The sequence below is a fragment of the Octopus bimaculoides genome, chromosome 4, assembly GCF_046866305.1.
Source record: "Octopus bimaculoides isolate indiv1 chromosome 4, ASM4686630v1, whole genome shotgun sequence".
NCBI lineage: Eukaryota > Metazoa > Mollusca > Cephalopoda > Octopoda > Octopodidae > Octopus > Octopus bimaculoides.
Window position 1 is genome coordinate 83,976,359 of NC_142931.1, and position 27,500 is coordinate 84,003,858.

A 27,500-nucleotide genomic window follows, 5' to 3' on the forward strand; every position below is an offset into this window, starting at 1 on the left:
AAAGATTTTTCGAGTGAAATTGGCCAAATCATCGTTGGCATGCCCAGATAGTTAATGCTCCATTTTCTTAGACATATTGAATATCCTCGTCAGTTCTATTGCTGAAGAGGACCTTTTGAATTCAAACAGCATGCAGTGTCTGATATGAGTTTAATCTAAACTTATTTTTAAAGGGTAAGAACGATACGAATTTAACCATTATGCTATGAAATAACCAACAAAGAAATAAAAAAAAATCATTAGTATATAAAATTTAATGCTTATTTTACCGTAAGTATCGAAGAAATACTTTCACAATGATCATGTCAAAAATGCGACAGGACTATCTTTCCAGTTTAATATTTGTGTAGAAAGCATGATACTTACCAGCCAGTATAAGTAGAATGGCCACGGCTTTATGTGCATTGCACTTACAGTCACAACACAAGGCTATTGTTGCTATAAGCAGACTGAGGATACCACATACGGCGCCAATAGAGTAGAGGGCTTGAGTGACTTGAATCAAGACTGCAATATGGAATAAAAGAAAAACCGTTGAAACATTTATAGATATACATTTGAGACATTTGAAAGGTTAGAAATAGAAGTCTACAAAAAACAAACTATTTAAAAAAAAAAACTTTAATCATACAAACAAATTTACATACACCATCACTAATCCAAAGCTACTCAAGTACATTAGTGGAACGAGTAAATATATGGACTACAAGACCAGGAAAAGATGACAGAATAAAAGGATCAAGATTGTGTGTGTAGGTGGATGGGTGGTGGGTGGGAAGTTTGTCACCTTTGCGTGGATGAGTTGCTCGTTTCATTGTTTAAATTTTATCTTATTTTAAATATGCTTTGTTTTTATGTATTTTCTGTTTCTGTAATGTTCATCAAACTTTAAGTACGTTCATTGCAAACGTCCTTACCTGTCACCGCGCATTTATAAAACTTTCTCATGTCCAACTTCACTTACTTTTGTAATTGCAGTTTTAATGTGTGTTTGACTTCATTTATTTATTTATTTATTTTTTTTCATTTTGTTGGTTACATAAACATGTTGGGCGACTGCCGTTCTTTAAGCTGTTGACTTGGTAGCTTCATGTAGGTAGGCATTGATCTTGGGCTGCTATGATAAATCCTTCTGTCTTTGATTTTAAGCTATTATTCTAATAATAATAATAGTTATTATTATTATTATTATTATTATTATTATTATTATTATTATTATTATTATTATTATCATTATTATTATTATCATCATCATCATCATCATCATCATCATCATCATCATCATCATCATCATTCAAGGCGCGAGCTGGCAGAATCTTTAGCTTGACGGACAAAATACTTAGTGGTGTTTAGTCCATCTTTACGTTCTGAGTTCAAATTCTGCGGAGGTCGACTTTACCTTTCATATTTTCTGGCCCGATAACATAAGCACCAGTTTAGCCCTGAGGCCAATATAATCAACTTACTCTCTCCCCGAAATTGCTGGCCTTGTGCCAAAATTTGAAACCATTATTATAACTATTAAAGCGGCAAACTGGCAGAATCGTTAAGTATTTTGTCCGCGAGTTTAAATGCTGACGATGTTCACTTTGCTTTTCATCTTTTCAGGGTCAGTGAAATAAGTACCATTTGAGTACTGGGGTCGATGTAATCGTCTAACCACCCTTCTCTCCCAATATTTCAGGCATTGTGCATATTGTAGGAAAGCATAATTATTATAACTGACAACTCCTCAGACTGACATTTTTTGATTTGTAAATTTTTTTCCCAATCTGAATTGCTAAGAGGATGTTGCCAAGAGGATATTTCTAAAACGGCATTGTTAGCATGACGTTGCTGAGTTGAATTGCCGACCTGACATTGTTTAGGTGGGATTAGCTCAATGACATTTTTTTTACGATATCATTGTTGATACAACAACGTTGCTTAGGTGACATTGTCTCAGAGATTGCTAAGATTACATTGTTGACAAGACATGGCTATGATAGTTTCTAAGATGACATTGTTGATATTACGTTGCTGCAGTGTCATTGTGGAGATGAGGTTCTAAGGTAGCACTTCTGATATGACGTTGCTAATGCAACGTTGGTAAGGTGTGAAATTGCTGGCGTGATGTCACTAAAGTTTCATTGCTAAATTGAGTTTCTAAGGTGGCAGTACTGACTAGTGTTTTCTCAGCATTCTTAAGGTTTCTTTGTGGGTTGAAGTTCTTATGTGACAGTGTTATCAAATTGCTAAACTGTGATTGTTGAGATGATGTTGTTAAGGCACCATGGTTGAGATGACGTTGCTAAGGTATCATGCTGAAAGGTAAAAAGCTAATTTGACTTCTGTGAAATTTAATCTCAGATCCCAGTAAAGTGACAAAAACAAATACCTGTCGGCGCCAGGCAAATACAGAGATCGACATTGTCAACTACCCCGCTCCCTAATCGTTGGCTTTTGTGCCAATGTTTGGAGCAATTATTTTAATCTTTGCTTAAGAATAACAACTAAATGCTTCTTCATGGCTGACTCAATACCGAGAGCAGAATCTGAATTATTATAGAATTCAACAAGGAATTCAAGTTCCGTAAGTTGTGTGTGTGTGTGTGTGTGTGTGTGTGTGTGTGTGTGTGTGTGTGTGTGTGTGTGCGCGCGCGTGTGCGTGCGTGTGTGCGTGTGTGTAAAATTTGTTTTATCCACTTGAATGTGAATGTTTGCTTCTGTTCCCCTTTTCTAACCGATTTACTTTGGCTATATTTCAGATCTGAAATGCTGTGTAATTTTTCACATTTAGACTAGTATTCCCATTTAGACATCGTATTCCATTTTCTGAAAATATGTTCACATTTGCTAACAAAAGTCTAATGGAAGAATTTTAAGGAAGTGAAACGATTTCATCGAGAATGGGAAACGAGTGGCGCTGATTTAGGTTACAAGGGTATATAATATTCTACAGAATAGTATAAAGTACTTGCTGCTTTATCATTCATAAAACACAGTCTGTTATCATATATAGAGCACGGTTTATTTGCAAAGACAGCCTCCTTACATGTCTACATATTTTTTCGTTTCACAGTCATTCTTGCAAAACGTTCACAGTACACGCGCATGTGCATGCGCAAATACCGCCACATGTGTAATCCCTCTTTCTCCCTCTGCCCTTTCTCACTCTTTCATATGCGTGTGTAAATATATGCGTGTTTGTGTACGTATACACACACACACACAAACATATATATATTCATAGATATATATACAAACATACAATTATGTGTGTGTATGTAAATATATATATATATATATATATGTGTGTGTGTGTGTGTGTGTGTGTGTGTGTGTGTGTGTGTGTGTGTATGTATGTATATATATATATATATATATATATATATATATATATATATATATATATATATATATATATACTTACGCCCACACACACAAACTCACAAACATCAAAACATCACAATCATATGTACATGCATATACACACACCCATCTAAAAATATACCCAAACATAACACAGATGGCGAAACCAAAAACGCTTCAACACTCAACTAAACAAAAACTGTTGCATATAAACACAGCTACTTCTACACTCTACAATATACACGTACACCTATACACACAGACATACACACACACACAACACACACACACGCACGCAAGCATAAAACACGCATGCATATACATATTCTGACACACTTATGCACACTCACAGATATACAGACACACAAATACACATGTATATATATTTACATCCATACATACACATACCACATCCCAGAAATAGACAAATAACAACTATTTTTGACAAGCAATTTCTCCCTAGTTGCCTATATTATACAAGCTTCTAAATGTTGTGGGTTTGGATATATACAAGACACATATGTGTCTCTGTGTGTGTGTATATATATATATGTGTGTGTGTGTGTGTGTGTGTGTGTGTGCGTGTGTATGTATGTATATATATACATATATATATGCACACACACACACACATATATATATATATAAATGTATATATATATATATATATATATATATATATATATATATATATATATATATATATATATATATATATAACATGTCTACATAAGTTGTTACTTCTGTGTTTGTTATGCGTGGTCACCTCAGTTCTTTGCAATGAGAAGAAAAAGATGAGAGAAAGGGCAACCGTTATGCAGGCAAAGAGAAAGTTCCAGATAGAGAAAGAGGGGAAAGAAAGACCCTAGAGAGATGGTGGTGGGAGAGTGACAGAGACGTCGGAGGAGAAGGCAAAGAACGGGACGAAATTGAGAGGAGCATAGTACCAAGATTGAGTGATTTATGATGACACACATGCTTGACATTTCTAGCGTTACGGCTGGTCATATATTATCGGAGGAAGTCGATCTATGCACGTGATTAGCACACTAAACTGACAATCGCCTCAGTTCATCTGCCTCAATATGTACGTTGAATATGTATATATGTATATACAGAAATAGATAGATAGATAGATAGATAGATAGATAGATAGATAGATAGATAGATAGATAGACTGTTGCTACAAGCAGTATCAATGGCAAAGGTAAATGAAGAAGTCTCTAGTGGTTGTTGTTGCTGTTGCATTTCTTGAGGATGTTTTTGTTGTTGGTGGTGTTGTTGATGATGTTTTTGTCGTCGTCGTCTTTGTTGTTGTTGTAGTTGTTGTTGCTGCTGCTGCTGCTGCTGCTGCTATTATTTAATTCCAGGTCAGAACTGATCTATGACAAAAGCCGTCCTAGTAAGGGGCATGCTGTCTTGTTATGTGTATACAGGCGTTCATTATCCTATGTTTCTTTTCCATTTTTGGAGGCTTGGCTGTTATTTCTAGCAGGCCCAACTACCATATAAAGGCTTTTCATTTATCAGCTTAAAATACCCAGAAATTAGGGACGGAGTTTGCCACATTAGCCAATCAAAGATAAATTCTATGTATAGGCGAGTTGTAAACGCCGGACAGTCTTAAGTACACCTATGATCGAAAGTATTCCAAAGGTAACCATTCTTAATTGCTTTCAATCATAGTACATCTCAATAAACAGAAGTCCATATAAAAAGTACTGGATCGAAATATGTATTCAGATTCATACAATCAACTAAAAACACCGAAGGCTATGCCCCAACCTAGTAATGACCGGAATTGTTAAAAAAGAAAATTGATGTAGAAACACATTGAAACCGTGTAACGATTGTAGACTGTCCCGAGCTTATCTCACGCCCCGTGGTGCTTAGTCATATTACTAAATGAAATACTCCTCTTTTACGTGGTATAAGTCCTCACTCATTTTAGAAGAGTAAGAAAAAGCAATTGATAATATAGTCGAATTTTAAACCTCGATATATTACTGGTATTTTAGTCTTACGATTCTACGTACCAACATCGGAAAGTTGAGGCAAGGGAAAAAAAAAGTGGGATTCATTTATACGTGTTTTGAACTCTAAACAGTAAAGTACAGATAAAGATACAAAATAAGTTGGACATACAATTGAGCAATACACAACCACCACATAGGAACCTTCTACATGGTTCGCTTTATCTGCTAGAATTAGTAGCCAAATTTTCTTTAAATCCCGCGCTACCGCCAAATAAAAATAAATATTTAAATAATCAAGGATATTTTGGATGTGTACAAAAAAAAAAATATATGGAATGATAACGGATGGAACGCCTTTGATCATAGGACTGCTCAATGAAAGCTGGTTTGGGACTAAACAACAATAAAGGACCCCACACCCTACCAGGCAAGCCGAAAGACAATGATATAGTTTCAATTGTCATCTGGAAGCCATTTCATTTCAGAGTCTATAGCTAATTTGGAATTACAAACATCACAGTTTAATCTTTTCCCTCTTCTCCTCCTCCCTCATCTCATCCTCGTGAAAGCGAAAATGGAGAAAAGCCAATCTTCACTCTACAACGTCTATTGTTAATAATTCCTGACACTTCAGATACACCCTTATGGGGAAAAAAATAACAGAATTCAAAGCTTGGACAAGCTCTAAGGATTCTATACATTTTGAACGGCATTATTGCAAGCATGGAATTAAAATAACTGGCAATTGTTGTACAAGTATTAACATTTGAAGACGCGCGTGCAGTACACACACACACACACAGGTATTTATACATATATATATGTATACATATACATTAATGTATATATTTATATATGGGAGAATATACAAAAAATAACAACAGACGAGGACAGGTGGTGTAAATAACAAAAGTATATATTAGTATGACGCTCGGGAATACGGAAAGTCTTTGACGTTTCGAGCTACGCTCTTCAACAGAAAGAATACGGACACAAGGAGAAAAACACGGAGAAAAAAAAAAATTGAATAGTGTTCAGTCAACGGTCAATCATAATAATGGCCGATCATAACAATGACTGACCGGAAGTTAGAAATTCTTATTTCAGGAGAGCTAAGAAAGGGGGAGATAACAAACGGTGATCGGGAACGAGGGGCTGTGTGTGGGAGGTAGACTGCTGGTGATCTTGACGTATGTAGTGTGAAAATGGGGGAAGGGAGAAAGGGAGAAAGTAGTTGGTCAGTTGTAGTGTGTGCGTGGTGTGATGCGAGGGTATTGGTGTGGTGTGCGTGGTGTGATGCGAGGGTATTGGTGTGGTGTGATGTGAGGGTGTTGGGAGGTGGGGAAGGCATGGGTGGAGTGTGGGGTAGAGGTAGGGGTATGTGGGTAGGGTGGGGTATGTGGGTAGGGGTGGGTGGTGGGTGTAAGGAATTGGATGGGGTGAGTGGGAAGGTAGAGTAGGAGTGTGTTGGGGTGTGGTGGGATGAGCTTATGAGGGGGTGTTGACGAGGAGAGAGACGGGGAAGGTGGATGTAAGAGAGGGGGAAGATGGGTATGGGAGGGGAGAGGAAGAGAGGAGAGAGGGTGGGTATAAGAGAGGGAAGGGGGATTGAGAGAGGGGGAAGGTGGGTATGGGGGGAGAAAGAGGGGAAGGTGGGAATGGGGGAAGAAAGAGAGGAAGAGAAAGAGAGGAAGAGAAAGAGAGTGAGAGAGAGGGAAGAGGGTATGGGGGGGAAGAAGAAAGGAAGAGAAAGAGAGTGAGAGAGAGGGGAAGAGAGTGAGAGAGTAAGGGTGAGAGAGTAAGAGAGTAAGAGTGTAGAGAGTAGGAGAGTAAGAGTGTAGAGAGTAAGAGTGAGAGAGGGGGGAGTACGGGAGAGGGGGGAGGGGGAGAGAGGGGGGAGTACGAGAGAAGAGAGTGAGAGAGAGTGAGAGAGAGTAAGAGAGAGGAGAGAAAGAGGAGTGAAAGAGTAGGAGAGTAAGAGTGTAGAGAGTAAGAGTGAGAGAGGGGGGAGTACGAGAGAAGAGAGTGAGAGAGAGTAAGAGAGAGGAGAGAAAGAGTAGGGGTGAAGAGAAGTGGGAGTGGAGAGAAGTATGAAGAGAGGTGAAGAGACGTACAAAGAAGTAGGAGTCGGAGCAGGAGGTGGAGGGGAGAGATGGGTGGTAGGAGGGAGGGTGGGGGAGAGAGACAGGAGGAGGGGGTTAGATGAAGAGTGGAGGGGAGTTGAGCCCATGTGGCGCAAAGGAGCGAAGATAGAAGATTAATCCCTGTTCACGGCGCAAACGGGAGTCCGGATGGCCCCTGTGCATGGACAATCCAAACACAGACAGGTGTTGCCGCAAGGAGTGGCCGGCAGAACGGAAGTGGCGTGACACCGGGGTGTCATTGCCGACGTTGATATCTCGGAGGTGTTCCGCGAATCGGTCGGCCAGGCGCCGCCCCGTTTGTCCGATGTACAGGGATTGGCAGAGAGAGCAGGAGAGGCAATATATGATGTTGGTAGACGTGCAGGTGAAGGAGTCGGTGATGCGATAGGGTCGGTGATGGGGGCTGGTGAGGAGGGTGGTGTTGGAGATATATATATATATATATATATATATATATATATATATATATATACATACACGTATATATATGAATATATATATATGAATGTATGTATATCAGAAAATTTAATTCGCTTACATCAAACACATTCCTCACCCTTAAATAAATTGAAAAAGACCAATAAATATTTTTCTGAATATTGATTACGTAGGTGTTAAAGGGTTAGAACAATATAACAAATCAATACATGTGTGTGTGCATGTGTGTATGTGTGTGTGTGTGTGTGTGTGTGTGTGTGTGTGTGTGTGTGTGTGTGTGTGTGTGTTTGTGTGTGTATGCGTGCGCGTTCGCGTATATGAATAATTAATGAAATAACTGAATAAATGCATTAATAAATATATAAATGTATATTATACAAATAAATCTATGGGTAACGAAATATAGAAGCAGAATTATGCATATATATATATATATATATATATATATATATATATATATACATACACACACACATTTGTATGTGTATTAATGAACATATAAATGCATAACATATAAATAAATGAATGAGTAAATAAATATGCAAATATATCATTTTATAAATATATATTTATAAAATATATTTTATATATATATATATATATATATATATATATATATATATATATATATATATATATACATACACACTTATAGATAATACACACACATATATGTATATGTGTGTGTATACATACATCTATGTATAAATATATTTGTGAAATGGTCCAACTGGTTTACATAAGACATTTTCGAAAGATACAAATATAAAACAGAAAAAGAAAACTTCAAAGTATTTACAGAAAATTGGAGTGAGAGAACTATGCCAGCTGATGGAACTTTTATCGAGAAAAATCTACAAAACAGCTGCTATTTTTAAAGACAGCCATCTGCAGTAGATGCCAATGTCCTTCCAATTTCTATGCTGTATTTAACATACAGGCAACAGATGGCTGTTTTGTAGGGGAATGGCCTATAGTTCGGAACACTTCGGAATCTATCCATAGAAGAGAAAGTTAATGCCCGTTTGTAATTTAAGCAGCCGGTTCAGTTTTCTGTAAATAGATATAATGAAGAGGTTCGGCTTACTTTAGGCACAAACCAAGAAAGTTTTTCTTTGTGGTTGTTCTTTTGAGTCTGTCAGCTCCCAGCTTTCCTGTAGTTCTCAATATACAGATATACAGGATGATCATGTCTGGAATCTCAGCCACGTTTGATCGAGGACAAAACAAACAACAGCACTTCAGTACGATAGTGTTACGAATAATCACATGTTTACTTGGGAGGTCTTCTATTTATCAAGTATTTCATTGTCCAATGTGAAGACGTGTGATTCGGTTAGGGTCGTGAATTCAATTTCTGGCGACGCGTTGTGTCCTTGAGCTAGACACTTTATTTCACGTTGCTCTAATCTCAGCTGGCAAAAATGAGTAGTACCTGTATTTCAAAGGATCAGCCTTGTCACACTGTGTCAGGCTGAAAATCCCTGATAACTACGTTAAAGGTACACATCTGTGGAGTGCTCAACCACTTGCAGGTTAATTTCACGAGCAGACTATTCCGTTGATCGGATCAACTGGAATCCACGTCGTCGTAACCGACGGAGTGCCAGCTGCATTGTCCAATGGGCGTTTCTTTTTTGTAAGCAGTATAGAGTGATTTGAGGGAAACTTAGCAGCTATTTCTAGGGTTCTTTCATTTGTCTGCTCGCGAGTTAAAGTTTATAAATGAGATAATATTCCAACACAGTAACTGTTAATATTACTGTTTTCTTTCGTTCGTCTTTACGTTCTGAGTTCAAATGTCGCCGGGATCGACTCTGCTTTTCATCATTTCGGGATCAATAAAATAAGTACCAGTGGAAAACTATGGTTGATGTAATCGACTCAGCCCCAACCCTCCAAAATTGCTGGCCTTGTGCCAAAACTTGAAACCAATATTACTGTCTTCTCACCACTATCACTGTTGTTACCACAATCACTGCCACCTTCACTCCTACTATATTTATGATTATAAATAATTGTTTATTAATTCATATATTTGTTTTCTTGTGATTTGCCTTACATTTACTTCGCATTGTTTTGGCCTTACCCATGATCCTTTATACAATGTATATGTGGGTTATTTGTGTTGTTAATTAAGTGAAAACATATTTTAAATATTTTATTAGGTTTTGAAGTGTTGACATAACAGCAGAAGCAGAAGTATCATTGTCATCTCCTCTACTACTAACAATATCTCTACCATCACCACCACCACTACCAATACCACCACCACTACCAATACCACCACCACTACCACTGCTACCATCACCACTGCTACCATCAATTTTCTTCTGGGAGTACATAGTGTAGAATTGGGTATCAAATATCCACGATTACACCCCTCACTTTTTTGTTACTTTCTCCTCTCTCCTCGACCCTTTTTCCGTTTTTCTCTTTTCCATTTTCTTTCCTCTTCAAATCCAACATTAACTGCATCAACTTCACTCCACTCACTCATCCGACTATATTTACCCGCCTCATCAATCGACCAAACTTTTGCTACTGTTGTAATTGATACTATTTCAAATTTTTGTTGTTGGTGATGGTGTAGTTGTTGTTGTTGTAGTTATTGCTTTTGTTACAGCGACTGCTATTGCTGCTGCTGCTATAGCTATTTTGTTATTGCTGTTATAATTGTTGTAGCTACTCTCACAACAATAAATACAAGAGAAGCAGTAACTACACTGCTGCTGCTCTTGATGATGCAGAGGAGGAGGAGGATATTTTGCTGCTGTTGTGCCTGTTATTTTCACTGTCATTCTAGGCATCCTATAACCCTAGCCAACGCCGAGGAAAGACTATCGAATAACCTTAACCTTGAAACCATACAGCAGGACGATGTAAGTTGCTAAGTCGCTATAGCTGGCAAGCTGTAGGATACTATTAGTGGCAAAACGCTGTTGCTAAGTTGATAAGTTGATATTGCTGAAAGGTCATCATGCAGCTATTTACAGATATTGTTCAGATGTTGCCTATACGATGCTATAAAGGCGACGTTACAGATACGATGTCATAAAAGTGATATTGCTGATATTGCTGATACGAAATTATAAAGGTGACTTACTGACAAGACGTTGTAAAGTTGGTGTTCCTGACACAACGTTATCAAGTAGCGTTACTGACAGGATATTATTAAGGTGACGTTGCTGATACTGTCTTTTAAAGGCAACTTTGCTGACACGACGCTATAAAGACGACGGGAGTGTAAAGGCGATGTTGTTATGACGTTACAATGTCGACGTTGCCGATGGTAACGTTGCTGACAAGACTGTGTAAGGATACATATGTTATCAAAGTGACGTTGCTGACACGACGTTATAATGGTGATGTTGCTGACACATTGTTATAAAGGTGATGCTGCTGACACGACGTTATAAAATTACCACTAATAAGACGATGTTATAAAATTATCGCTAATAGCACGATGTTATAAGAGTGACGTTACTACTAGGATGTTATGCGTGTAATGTTGTTGACGTGACGTTACTTAGACGTTAAAGATGACAGCACGTAACTAAAACGGTCACATAGCAAGTATGATGTTACAAAGGTAACATTGATTCGACGATATTGTCAAGATAACAGTGCTAATTCCATGAGTGTTACAGTGAGGTGGATACAATGGAAAATGACGTTTCCTGGGTTGCAGCATTTGGATGATATTTAAAATACCATTTTTTTTTCCGTGCTGAAATTCGTGCCACTGGCTGTGCTCTGAACTCATTTTTATACTAATTATGCAAATTAGCTTGGGCCATAAATATTCTGTACTCTTTTTTTATATGTCTAAGTAATTTATCTCCCGATGACGCCAATTGACACTGAAACACGTGTGCATAGTTCTCTCTGTTTCAGGTGTTCAAATTGGCTTTTCTCTTGATAACATGCCAATTCCGCAGAATTCTTAGTTTTTGCGACTCTCTCTCCTCATTCGGATTTGGCCCTAATTGTCACTAGACTGTTGTTTTAACGTCTCTTCCAGCGAAGATAATTTCAATAAGTCAAGAATTCATTTTGCATGGTGTTTAACGCAGCTCATTTGTTATATCTATTTGTGTGAATGCGTGTGTGTGTACATATAGATATACGTGTGCTTATATGCATACACACACATATATACATATTCATCTCTCTCTGCCTATCTATTAATATATATATATATATATATATATATATATATATATATATATATATATATATAAATTCTCAATCGCAGGATAATGTTAATAATATAGCCTGAAATGGATAAACTACCCCTATTTTGCAGTAAAAAGTGTAGGTGGTTAGCTGTGGGACTCGAACTCACATCTCCGTGATTACGCGTCACAATGCTCTGACCGATTGAGCTAAACTCCCCCATTACAGATTCCTCTGCAAATTTAATATGTATAGAAATCTCGCTTTATGAGACGCTATCATATGTTACGTTTATCGTAAATTTGAATTTAACATATATATATATATATATATATATATATATATACGTCCACATGTGTGTGTATTACTGTATCGACCAGACGATCTGGCGTTGTTATACATCACTGGTCACAATGGGCTTTCTTGTATCGTCGTAGCTTTCGCGGCCAACACTCTTCGAAAACTTGACGCCAGGTTTGCCCTACTACTGGACTGAAGCAACATGCGATTGTGAATGCAACACCTTGACCACTAGACCACGCGCAAAATACGCGCGTGCACACATACACACACAGAAACACGTATACACACACATCCCCCTCTCTCTCTTTCTCTTTCTTTCTCGATATATATATGTACACACACTCACACATACATATACACATGCATATATACATACATAAATATATAATACATACATACGAACATACATACTCACACGTCTGTGTGTGTGTTTGTGTGTGTAAACACTTCTTTTAGCCTTTCTTTCTCGTTACTAATTGCCATAGTCCCTTAGCTCCTTCCATAACGAGCAGAAGTAATCCTCCAATGACAGATAATCAGATAGGAGCAAAACAGCGAAACCATACAACCATGCGTTCTCAAATTAGTGCCTAACAATCAGATAACTTCAATAAAACAACCCACCCACTGACTCGCACTGCTCTCACCAACACGACCCCCACTAGTGACTGTTAATGTCTTTAACCAATAACCTTTCTAATAGTTAAGATCAGGGTGGATGTGTTACAATTTTACGCTTTTACTTGCTGGGGAACCTCCATGAAAGGTTTGTTTGATAGATTGACACTCGTACTTGTTTTATGTCTGGTTCCTAGTCTACTGGGGCTCCTTTTGCCGAACCACTAAATTATGGAAGCATAAAGAAATCAATACCAGTTGTCAAACTGTGAAAGACAAATACAAGCACACACATACATATGTGTACAGTCACGCACATACGCACATTATATATGAATAGATACGTATGAAAACACAAGACACATACAACGAGAGAGGGGCTCTTTAATCAACTATCTTTTGCGGCTGAGGGATGGGAACTAAATATTTTTATTTTCTTTGGATCTATACTGCTTTTGTAGTCTGTCCTTTCTGTACGAAGTGATTTGAGGAGAATTTGGACAAATGAAAGAAAGTGGCACTGAATATATTTGATAAGAGTCATGATTCGGCTCCATGCAACATAAAGTTTCGTGGGCTGGCAAAACGAACAGGACCGTTGAAATGAGTGAGGTCAGTGTAGTTCGAGTCCAGTTTGAACTTCTATAAGTTGATGTCAATAAAAACAGTGTGGATGAGTGAGTTCCAAGATGTAGTTCTAAGGAGGAAGAACTAAGATTGTAAGTATATATGATGAGAGGATTATAGGTGGTGGTAGTAGTAGCAATGGTGGTGGTGGTGGTGTGATAGTGATGGAGGTGGATGTGAGTATCCTAGAAGGGTGGATGTAGTGATGGGGGGTGCGGTGATGGTGGATGTGGTGATGGCGTATACGGTGGTGATAATGCACAACTGTGGACGTGATGGTAGCGTTCGAAGTGGTGGTAGTAGATGTGATGATTTTGAATATGGTGGTGGTGGTGGATGAATAGTGGAATTGGTGGAGGTGATGGATACGGTGATGATGATAGTGTAGGTGAAGGTGACGGAGGTGGTGTTGATGGCTGCGGTGACAGTGGCGAGTCTGGTGTTGACATTGGCGACTTTGATGGCTGCCAATGTTTATATTGAAACGATATGCGATATGAATGGGGTGAGCTATATGGTGGTGGTGGTGTTGACGTATTTATGTATGTGTGATATGGTGTGTGGCTGAAAAACGGTCATATTAGTTGGGCCATGGGTGGTGATGGTAATAAAGGTACCGGTGCGAGGACGACGATGGTGGCGTTGCTGGTAATGGTGATGATAGCGATGGGGACTAATTTGCAGACCACCTAACGTCACGGCGATAAGATAAAAAGGCCGAGGAAATAATTACTTAAACGCTTCCCCACTACGCTTCTATCCCCAACTCCATCCCAGAATGTTGAGTGGACCCTAAGACAAACAAAATAAATAAACAGAAGACAACTATCAAGAGAGTCATTAAATACGAGAATAGTAAAGAATTACCATATGTGAACGAAAGAACAGTGGAAAATTCCACTCGTTTCTATTCTTTTCTCCTTCAGATTTTATTCTTTCCTTGTCCCTAGCAACTGCCATAAACGAAGACGTAAGTGGTAACTCGACCTTTCAGAAATAGCAACTAAATTTCTCTTAAATCACTAGCTACTGTCTAAAAGGGGACATATATGATCACTCGACCTTCATGAAATAGCAACCAAATCTCCCTCAGGCTACAAGCTGCAGTTTTAAAAAAGTACAAATGTGCTCGCTTGTTCCGCTAGAAATTGTTTCCAAATTTCCCTCAAAGTTACTCTAGATTAGCATTAAAAGACATATACGGTTGTTCCGTGTGTTAGAAATAGCGACTATATTTCTCTCAAGCCACTATAGTTGCTATTTTTATAAAGAACATGTGTTCACTCGATGTGTTAAAATCTCTAACTAAATTTCCCTCTATGCTAAGTTACCATCAAAAAGATATACACTGGTTACTCTGTGTGTTTAAAACAACAACCAAATTCATCCCCCACCTCAAGCTACCGTGTTTAAAATGGCATTTTGGATATTGTATTCCAAGAATAGTATCCCTGGCATAAAACAACAGCAAAATAAATAAATAAACGACGTTTTGACCATAATTTGAATACCTTCAATAAAATACTCGATCATGGTTAACATGGGATCGGACAACAACAACAATAGCAGCAGCAGCAGCAACTGATGCTGCGATAACTTGCTGAGGGACTTATTATGTAGTCACTAAAGCTGCTAGAAATATCAACCAAATCTTACTCAAATGTCTAAAAGAGACAAAGTACGTGTAAGGGACGACCGTGCGAACTCAAAAAGGAGAAATGGTGACGAATGGAAAAAACAGAGGACTCCTTTTATTTAAACGTGTCACACGGTCGAACACAAAATATATATATCAAATGATGATATAGATGATATGTTATGCGACGATAACATAGATGACCAGTAATGAAAGACCACAACCGTATTAGATGAATAACAGAGATATTTATTGTAGCGTTAAAGATGTATGTCTGTGTGAGAGTGTGAATGCGACATATAAGAACATAATCAAAGACAGGCCGTCATACAAAGAAAAGTGTGTATGTGAGTGATACATGTGTGTATGAGTGTTTACAGCAAATAGAAAGAGTCAATAACACGTGAGCAATTATACCAGATCTTTCTATAGGAAAGGTTCTGTATGTGAAAGTGAGTTGGCTGAGTGTGGCAGAGCTGATCACTAGTTGTGATGTCGTGGCATCGATGCCGGGCCGTGATTCTTGTTATACAGATGTTCGTCGCTGGCTGAGAATTTCTTGTCTGTTTAAGAACTCTTGTCTGTTTATTTACCGTGGTGAAGCTGAGTCACCTAACAGAATCGAAGAGAGAGATGTGCCGCGGTAGTTTGGTGTGGTGTACATAGTAAGTCGTGTTGACGCTGGTGGAGATTGTTGCTGGTTAGTAGTAATCGTGTTGGTCATGACGATGATGCTGGATAGTAGTCGTAGACTCGTATTGCTGATGTGGCGACGGCGGTGGTCATCGTTGGCTGGACGAAGCTGTTGAAGTGGTCGCTGGAACTGCTGCTGCTGTCGTGTGGTACACGGAACAGTTCTCAAAGAGAAACTGGACCGAGACCAAATTGGTTGCCGAGTTAAAGCTATTTATAACAAACTATGGGCTCCCGATGGCTTCAGAATTTTACTCTATCACGTGACCTTATTAGGGGCCGTGATTGGTCAGTTTGCGTTCTGGCGGGAACGGTTCGAAGAAGTTGCCGATTCGAATAATAATCAGTCACCTGATGACAAGGAATGGGTTCTCTACTACGCTCGCATTTATTTATATTTAAATGAGAAGAATGGCGATAGTAGTTTGTATCTAATGGCGGTAGGTAGTTTCACTACATACGTATTGTGGTAATGATGAGTCTAGATGCACACTGCCCGAACAAGAAATAATAATCTTTTCTACTCTAGGCACAAGGCCTGAAAATTTGGAGGGGATGGAGGCTAGTCGATTATATCGAATCCTGTACGTAACTAGCACTTATTTCATCGACCCTGAAAGGATGAAAGGCAAAGCTGACCTCGGCGGAATTTGAACTCAAAACGTAAGGACGGACGAAATGCCGCTAAGCATTTTGCCTGGCATGCTGACGATTCTGCCGCAATACACAGAGGTAATCATTATTTGAGCACATTTGATCATAGGTCTGCTCAATCAAGGCCTGCCTTGTGGGCTCAGCCAGTATTTTTCATAAGGTGATGCTGCGAGGAATTAGGCAGAGAAATTGTCACGTTTAATGAAATCAAGATGATTTTAAACTTGTATAACTTGTTCAACACTATGGTCGAGAATGAAGAATTATAGGGATGCGAATAAAGAGAGAGGGCACCACAAAATTACGGTAATATTTGTGCTGGAGATCGAATATTGTGAGACTGAGGACAAACAACAAGAATTAATACAGCTGCGCTGGCCACCGCCACTCCCATCATCACTATTAGGATCTTAATATGGGGTGATATGAGGAGGATTAAACTACTAGTCCTTACCAGTCACATACCTTCGTAAGGTCATCATTAATAATATTGTGGTTGTTGTTGATGTTGTTGTTGTTGTTGTTGTTGTTGTTGTTGATGATGATGATGATGATGATGATGATGATGACGACGACGACGACGGTGATGATATGATGATGATGATGATGATGATGATGATGATGATTATCATGATCATGATGATATGTGCCGGTTTTGGTGACGGTGATGTTTGTTGCTGATGACAATGATGATGCTGATAAGTTGGAGGACGACGACGACGACGACGACGACGACGACGACGACGACGACGACGACGATGGCGACGAAGATGATGGTGAGAATGATGAATGAGGCTGTTGTTACTATTGAAGACGACGCTCTTTGTCATTTGCGCCATCTTTGTTTCCTTTCACTTATGATTTTGATAAGCGTCTGTTTATAATTGTCATTGCTGTCTGTGGTTGTTATTATTGATATAGTTGATGATGATGATGATGATGATGATGATGAGGTGGAGGAGGGGTATTGCGACGACGACGACAATGTCGATCACCACCACACGTTGAGAATAATGAACAAAACGATGGTCATATTCTAAATATTGTTATTGTTATTAATACGGTTATTGATGGTGCCAACAACAACATTGACTGCCATTGTCTCCTGTGACGTTGATAAACCACCGCTATTTGTTATTTTATTAAAAATATTGCCAAAAAAGAATTTTACATGTCTATAATTATTAATATTACGGAGATGTACTTGCGTAGCAAGTGTCCTGATCTGAGATCGTGTGCTGGAAGGAAAACAATTGCAGTGCGGAAAGGGTTTATAAGCCATTTAAGAAACACACAAAAACCGTTAGATTCACTTCAACATTTAAATTTAATTTGCCAAAATATTTTCGTCGCTTTGAGACCGCGACTTGTTCACTGACAAAAATTCCGTGCTGCATCTGATTATTAATAATCCACCAAATAGTAATTCATGGCCTATCACAGCACATCCAGCAGCCCTGGGCACTCCGAAGGTGATGTGAGCATACAAGTACACTCTCATTACAAATGCATATGTAAACACAAACAAACGAACACACATGACTACATAAATGCATACCCTCACATACATACGAACACTTATACATACACAGAGTCGTTCTTTAATCAATTCAGTTACTCTTTTGTAGAAATTGGCTTCATATTTTGGCACAAGGCCAGCTATTTCGGGAGGGGGGGGGCAAGTCGATTACATCGATTTTATCGATCACGAAAGGATGAAAGGTAAAATCGACCTCGTCGGAATTTGAACTCGGAACGCAGAGACGGACAAAATACCGCTAAACGTATTGCCCAGCGTGCTAACGATTCTTCCAGCTCGCCCGCCTTAAAACTACGTCTATAAAATTAACAACTAAATGTGAGACATGGCTCTTGTCCTAAATATGGCTTTTGTGTCACATTCTCGGTGGAGTTACTCTTTGTGATTGTGTTGGATTTAGTGATGAGAGGAGGTGACATTGCAGAATCCGTTGGTACCAGTGGCGGCGGAGCAGCGGTTGCATTAATAATGGCGGAAAGAGTGTCAGTGATTGAATTGGTACGGGCTAAGGTGACTGAAGCGGTGAGGTTGATAGCACGCTGGGCAAAATGTTTAGCGGCATTTCGTCCGTCTCTGCGTTCTGAGTTCAAATTCCGACGAAGTCGATTTTACCTTTCATCCTTTCATGGTCGATAAAATCGACGTAATCGACTTCCCCCTCCCCCACTCCCGAAATAGCTGCTGGCCTTGTGCCAAAATTGATAATGGCGGAAATAATCTCAGTGGTTGAATTGGTACGGGCTAAGATGACTGAAGCGGTTAGGTTGATAATGGTGCAGGCGTTCGTGTCACATGTTGGTAATACGGTGGCTGCAATGATCGTTGTGCTGATATTAGTGGAAGTAGTGATGGGGATTGTGATTGTGGTGGTGGTGGTGGTGGTGGTCGTCGTCGTCGTCGTCATCGTATGAGTGGAAGTAGTTGTGGTAGTGGTGATCGTGTTTGTGGTGACAGTGATGGCTATTGTGGTTGTGGTATGGTGGTGGTGGTGGTGGTGGTGGTGGCGATGGCGATGGCGGTGGTGAAGGTGATTGCAGTGTGTTTGTAATGGTGTTGGAGGTGGCGGCAGTGGTAACGATGATGATGATAGAGGTGTAGTGGTTGTTATGGTGATGAGAACAGAGGTTCTGGTGGTAGTCGATACTACTTGTAGGTGGTGTGAGGGTGATATTTGTTTTGAGCAATAATGGAGGTCCTGAGTGGTTACGATGATAATGTAGGTGGTGCTGGTGATTGTCATAGTAATGATAGTAGTAGTGGTAGTAGTAGTAGCAGCTACAGCGGCAGCAGGGGGAGAAGGACGATGGCAACGACTTGTTGGTGGTACTGCTGCTGCTGCTGCTGCTGATGATGATGATGATGGTGATATCGTTGCTAGTGTTGCTGATTCTATTGTTCTTCTTGTTGCTGTTGTTGTTGTTGTTATTGTTGCTGCAGCAGCTGTTTTGGTTCAAGGTGTCTACAATCCTGATCGATCAGGTCTACAAACAAAAACAGTTCAGTCGGGACCACTCAGCATCGTCTTTATCCCTTGTACAAGTAACCTAGAATCACGCTGTCCAACGCGTCTAATTCTTTTCTACTCTAGGCACAAGGCCGAAATTTTTGGAGAGGGAGCCAGTCGATTAGATCGACCAAAGTACGCAACTTAATTTATTGACCCCGAAAGAATGAAAGGCAAAATCGACCTCGGCGGAATTTGAACACAGAACGTAAAGACAGACGAAATACCGCTAAGCATTTCGCCCGGCGTGCTGACGTTTCTTATTTCTTTACTGCCCAAAAGGGGCTAAACACAGAGGGGACAAACAAGGACAGACAAACGGATTAAGTCGATTATATCGACCCCAGTGCGTAACTGGTACTTAATTAATCGATCCCAAAAGGATGAAAGGCAAAGTCGACCTCGGCGGAATTTGAACTCAGAACGTAACGGTAGACGAAATACCGTTAAGCATTTCGCCCGGCGTGCTAACGTTTCTGCCAGCTCACCGCCTTCCAACGCGTCTAATTCTAAGACATCTAAGACGGGATGGTCAGAATGTTTTTGTCGTTATGATCGCAGCAGTTGGTGTTAGTACTGTTTGGCATTGTAGTAGTAATAGCGGATTGTGTATGGTCTTTGTCGTAACGGTGGTAGCAGCTGTCGTTGTGGTGGTTGTCGTTTTATTTTTTGTTGTTGTTTATGTGATAGTAGTGATGGTGAGTGATTACTTTGTCATGGCTGGTAGTAATGGCATGTTTGTAGTGTTCGTAGGTTTGTTGGTAACATGGTTGTTTTTGTCGTGTCCTTACAGTTGTGATGGCAGAAGTGTTCTTAGCTTCAGTGATTATGATGATGCTAGTAGTAGTAGTAGTAGTAGTAGTAGTAGTAGTAGTAGTAGTAGTAGTAGTAGTAGTACTGGCAGCAGCAGCAGCAGCAGCAGTGCTGATGGAGGGGGGGGGGGTATATACTATCAAAGGGAGTGGGGGGGGGGGCAATGATAGCTTATGGCGAACAGATTATTCATGTTTTCTTTGTCTTTAGTCTCTCGATGGCTACGAACACAAATGGAATCAAATAACGAATCCTGGCCGACAGCGCGGAAAAGACAGTAAAGTGTGTTTGCGCGCGCGCGTGTGCGTGTGTGCGTGTATGCGGGAACGCAAGTGTTTAATATGCATGAGGCATGTGGGTAACGGATATCAGAAACCGTAAACGCAAAAAAAAAAAAAAAAAAATTTAGAAATGGCGAGATTACTAAACCTGCCTTGTCCCAGATTTATAGTCATCGACTTCTGGCAAAGCTTGCTACTGGGCAAGGAAACTGGGGTAAGATGAACTATGAGATGAACGAAGGAAGACGTAAAGGAACGGATCGGGGCGGGAGTGTTGATGATGATGATGATGATGATTAGGAAGAGGAGAAAGAAACGGAGGAAACAAAAGAGTAGCATGAATCAACAGCTTTGTCTGTACAAGCACCTAAAAACTGTCGGACAGATTGAACCACTAACAGTAGTTATTGCAAATCACGATACACATTGCACGCACGCAAACACACATATGAGTGCATATGTAATATGTGAATATGTGAATGTGTGTGTGTGTGTGTGTGTGTGTGTATGTGTGTGTCAGACGTGCTTTTTGTATCTGTGAAATTTGAAGCAATGCAATTTTGAATCCAGCTTTTAATATAAATATTTAAATTCTTCGGTATATATGTAGCGATCTTTTCTTTCGTCTGTGCATTTGCACGTGCGTAAACATACACACACACACACACATATATATATATATATATATATATATATATATATATATATATATATATATATATACACTCACACACACATATAACACATGTATAACATATTTATATAATATATAAAATTAGATACATACAAATATAAATATATTTATGTATGTATGTATATATATATATATATATATATATATATATATATATATATATATATATATATATATACATACATACATACATACATACATATATATATATATATATATATATATATATATATATATATATATATATATATATATATATATACATATGTACATATACACACGCAAACACACATAAATATATATCATGTATGACTGTGTGGAAAGAAGTTTGCTTTCCCACCATATGCTGCTAGTTTCATTCCCATTGTGTGCCACCTTTCACTATAGCCCCGGGCCCACTTATAGCTTGTGAGTGGAATTGGTAAACGAAAACTGAAAGAAGACCGTCGTACCGTCGTATACATATATGCATACTTACATACATATATATATATATACATGTATGTATGTATGTATGTATGTATGTATGCATGTATGTATGTATGTATGTATTATGTATGCAGACACACTTCTTTTCTCTCTCCATTTTTTTCTTCAGCAATGATTTCTTTTGAAGAGCGTAGGCTCGAAACGTCAAAGACTTTTCCATTCTTCTAGATCGTAAAACTATTACAGTTGCTTGTTTTCTTTTTTTTCCTGCAAATTTGAACTATATATATATATATATATATATATATATATATATATATATACACACACACAAGCATATGTGTGCGTATGTGTGTAAGTGTGTGCGTGTATGTGTGTGTCCTCATGTTTGTCCCCACCAGTGCTTGATAACCGCTGTTGGTTTTTTTTTGTGTCCCGTAAACTAGCGGTTCGGCAAAAAGGGCCCGTTAGAATAAGTACCAGGCTTTACAATAAGTAAAGTACAATAAGTATATATAGTAAATCTCCCCCCCCCCCAAAAAAAAAACGAAAAATAAACACAAGAAAAAACAACAACGCAAGGACGTGGTACATGCAAAGTATTAGCAGACGCTCAGGGAAAGAAAGAAAGGTGGTTTTACGTTTCGAGCAAAGCCCTTCTTCAGAAACAGGAGACATATAACACTTGGAAGAGAAACAGAGATAATATGCATAAACACTCCTCCAAATGAAACAAACTATGAACATTACATTACATTATATATATATATATATATATATATATATATATATATATATATATATATATATATATATATATATATATATATATTCGATTTCATTTTTGACAATACATATTTTTTATAGACTTCCGATAACGCTTGCACAGTGATATACAGTAACTTTGCTTATACTGCCTCTGATCGGAATTAAATGTTTGTGACCGGACTACAGTTTATGCGCTTGCCCGAACACAGGTAACCTTTCATTTGGATTATTACTATGCAAGCATTACATGATCGAATATCTCGACAATTTCATTCGCTATTTGCAGCTGATGTAAGCCATTAAACAATTTTCATTGCTTTTTTATTTGACACATTTATTATCATTAATAGTGTGTTCTTACTACTTCTTTAATACTAATATTTTATTATAAAATTGTTTCAGTTTATGTTTCATTGTCTTTTTTTCAGTTAATATTCTTCATTTATTCATTATTGCTTTTTTAATATTAAATTCTCGTTCTGTTAGCAACTACTTTGCAATATTTCATATTATAGCTGTCTGCTTAAATTTTTACGCTTTCAACTGCTGCATACCTCTGCTAGCGTTCTACTAAGCATTATTAGTTTGTTGCTGTACCAACGGTAAATATGCTTTTAGGATTTTTTTCTTTTCAATATAAGTAATACTAAGATTACATTGCTTTTAAATATCGACATTGCTTTACTTCACTTTCACTTTGTACGTAACAATATTTGATTACATAATTGCATGTTATATACAAACAAACAAAACACTTCTTTCGTTCGGTTTGCATCAAAAGGGTGTCAACAATGTGAATGAAATGGACTTCATTTTTCACTACACATAAATAAACAGATAGGATAACAGTATTTACAATGATATTTTGTTCAGCAAAGAATACCAACTGTATTAAAATGCATCGACGTGTGTGCGTGTTTATTGAGTGTGTATGTGTGTGTGTGTGTGTGTGTGTGTGTGTGTGTGTGTGTGTGTGTGTGTGTGTGTGTGTGTGTGTGTGTATACATATATTAAAATTTATTGGTAGTATTTGGGCTGTAATTTTTCATTGCTTTATAAAGGCACGTCCTTTTAACAATTTCATTTTATTTATAATCCTATTTTACGTTTTCCATTGTCGACACTCGAGCTTCCTTTATGTTGCATGTCTTGGCAGCGTTCTTCCCATGTGCGTGACATATATATATATATATATATATATATATATATATATATATATATATATATATATATATATATATATATATATACACACATACTTATGTATATACACTGCAGAAATATATGATAAAATCATATCAAATGAATGTAAAAACATACTATATTTACGATAGCATATTCGCACTAGTAAATATGTGTGTGCGCGTGTGTGTTAGCATTCCCTTCAGTTATTCTCTGGAGAAAATCACTGGACGCTGGTTATGTTCCCGAAAGTTTCCTATCCCAGTCGATTGTCCCTGATTGTCTCATTTATGCACGAATACACATATATATGCATGTTCTCGTTTGCATAGATAAATCGCTCGACTTCTCGGTCGATCGAGCAAACGATAGATAGATAGATAGATAGATAGATAGATAGATAGATAGATAGATAGATAGATAGATAGATAGATAGATAGATAGATTTCATGTAAAGGCATGCATGTTCAAACGTATTGTATGTAAGAGGAAAATAATTCAGGAAATCGGAGAGTTGTGTGCTAATGTATATCTTTGATGTAACAAAAAATGAAAACCATCAACACACGCATAATTATGCCAGGAACATTGATTATTATTAAAATTTTCATAATGAATAAACATAAATTTGTATATTTATACAAATTTATATATTTATTTATCAGAATATTATACATACAATAATTGTAATAAAGAAGTATTAAAATTCTTTGATTTGTATAAAAACGAATAATTTTATGGCGTAAAAAATCCATCAAGAATTTTACTTGCGTATTTCATTTTTTTTTTTCTCTCATTAATCGAATCCATCTGGAAAACGAAACCTTCTTTTACCTATCGTCCATCCTCTTCCTTTCTGTTTTCTTCCCTTCTTGGATTTTTGTTTTTCTGTAACAACCTTCCCTTTCTCCTTCTCATGTTTCCGGCATCAACTATTTCTCTCCCTCTCTCTCTCTCTCTCTCTCTCTCTCTCTGTCTCTCTAATTTTCTCTCTCATTCAGCTTCTCTTTCTCTTTCGCACATTCTATACCTCCCTGAAAGACTCTGTCCCCTATTTCTTTTTCTCACTTATTCTCTCTTCTCTGCATTTTTATGTACCTTTCTTTTGCCATATTGCTTGTTCTTCCATAGCCCACAACTTTCTCTCTCTCTCACTCTCTCTCTCTCTCTTATACTCTAAATCTACGCTTCTCTCTCTCTCTTTATCCATCTATCTACCTACCTACCTACCTACCTATCTATCTATCTATCTATCTATCTATCTATCTATCTATCTATCTATCTATCTATCCCTCTTGTGTTTTCTCTCCTCCGAACGTTCTTTCGTTTTTTTTTTGTTTTTTTTTTTTTTTTTTTTTCACCTCTTACTTTGTCTCTTTCTCTGTCTGTTTTTCTCTCTTCTCACCTCTCTCTCTCTCTCTCATTCTGCTCCCCTCTCTCTATACTTATCCACTGACATACTCTACCTGCAACCTTGCCCCATGATACTCACCTACATAAATATTCTCTTCATGTAATAAATGGGGAGGTGAGGTTATACGTCAGATGAAAAGATATCATATTTAGAAAATGTGTTATTGATACATCAATAAATAGATAAATAAACCAAGGGGGATCTTAATTAGATAGTAAACCCCAGGTGAGCTACAACTTCCATCCTTTTGGGGGCGGTGAACCAATCAATGCATGTCAGCTGGCAATGAACGTGGAATAGGATTTACTGCATCATGGTAGAAACTGTATTCAAATCCGACGCTGTTGTTTACAGTTAGGTTGATGATCTAATAAGACTATATCTGGTCCGTCAAATTACAAGAAATAGCGCTAAATCATCCTCAAACCACATCCTAACAGCTTAGAAAAGCACATATCGGTCCTGGTTTCCTTATATACAATAAAAGGACCGGGCGGTCACTGATAGAATGCCTTTGATCATAGTTCTGTTCGATCAGTGCTGACTTGGGGATAAACAGCAACTAATAAACTGGTCTACGTGTTCGCTTAGTCTGCTAAAAATAGTACTTTAATCTCCCTTAAATAAATTACGCCTTGCCGTCTTTAACATGGGGTACCACAGTTCTAGATACATTATGTTTGAAAATGAAGAAAGAAGAGAATGGCAAGAAGGGCAAATGATGTAGTCCTAGATATACAAAACAACTGGATGGTCACTACTAGAATACTTTTGACCAAAGGTGATTTATTACTAAGCAACTATAATACGTAGCATGATAAACATATGACATCAGCCTGCTATCTTACAATAGTTGTTATTGTTGAAATAGTAGTTGTTGTTTTGCCCCGGTTCAGCCTTAATCTTGCAGATATACGATCACAGACTTTATAGCCGTGACCATCCTGTTATTTAATACATCTAGATCTGCATTATCGAAAGTACCCTCCCTATTATTTGAAACAGCGGAACTTGTGGTTTGTGTATGAATTAGTTACTATATCTAGCAGTTCGAGTGACTCATGGAAGCTCTTCTATTGTCTGTCTTATAATAGCCATTATTTTTTGTGTTATTTAACACTAGCTGAACTCTAATCGAGCAAATATTAAATGATAACTGGTCCGACCGTAATCATTCTGTCTTTTATTCAGGCATGCTATCTTTATGATTACATTAAACTAACGTATCCATTTTGTTCTTAGAAACTGTACAATGCGGTTAGAGGAAGATCTGGCTGCTACTTTTAGGAGGTGGAAGCAGCCTTTTTGAGTATTGGTCCCTCTTATAGCGTTGGAGTTAGGTGGACGATCAGGAATCTCCCTTTTATTTTTTTACATTGCACAAGTGAAAGTAAAACAACATTTTCCCCATGTGGATAAATATCATTGACATATAACTGAATCTCATTAAATAGCTTTAGATATTATTAAATATCCAATATAGTTTCAATATCATTGAAAGAAAGGGTTTTATATACATACTGCAACTGTCAGTAAAATAACCATGACGAGGTAACGGAGATTTACTGGTACTTTACTGGATGAATAATTGTTTCTTGCTTTATAACAAGAACATTATCGTCCTCTCGTGGCCAGAGTGCTCTGGAGTAGAAACACCTCCATGTTGACAATACGCTAAACAGTTTATGAAGAGGGAGCGTTGCATGTGTGTGTGTGTGTGTGTGTGTGTGTGTGTGTGTGTGTGTGAGTGTGTGTGTGTGTGTGTGTGTGTCCGTGCGCGCGCGCGAGTGTGCGTGTTTTCAGTGGGTTGTGTTCGTTGGTGTATTTAATACACAGAAACCCTAATATAAGATAATGCTATGCAATTTCATTGTCTTAATACTTAAGCAGCTTGCTATGGACGTCATGTGAAGGGAGAGAGAGAGAGAGAGAGAGAGAGAGTCATACATCTGTCGCTATAGACATACATACATGCATATATATATATATATATATATATATGTATATATGCATGCATATTATGTATGTATATATATATGTATATGTATAAGTATATGTGTGTGTGTGTGTGTGTGTGTGTGTGTGTGTGTGTGTGTGTGTGTGTGTGTGCATGTGCCCGTGTTTATACACACATGTATACGCACATGTAGTATATAGTTATATGCAGATATATACATATATAAATACAGATGTGTGTATATATACCTAGATGCAAAATATGGTGGACAAAACAGTACTCGAATACCAAAGGTAGAC

At 38.0% G+C, this 27,500-nt stretch overlaps 1 protein-coding gene across 1 annotated transcript in view; it reads right to left on the reverse strand.

The window, feature by feature from the left end:
• Positions 1 to 27,500, reverse strand: part of LOC106875130 (uncharacterized) — a 266,207-nt gene that overhangs the window by 7,283 nt on the left and 231,424 nt on the right. Inside the window, exon 2 of the mRNA XM_014923115.3 lies at positions 367 to 507. Coding sequence (XP_014778601.1) covers positions 367 to 507 — 141 coding nt within the window. The remainder of the gene's footprint in view (positions 1 to 366; positions 508 to 27,500) is intronic.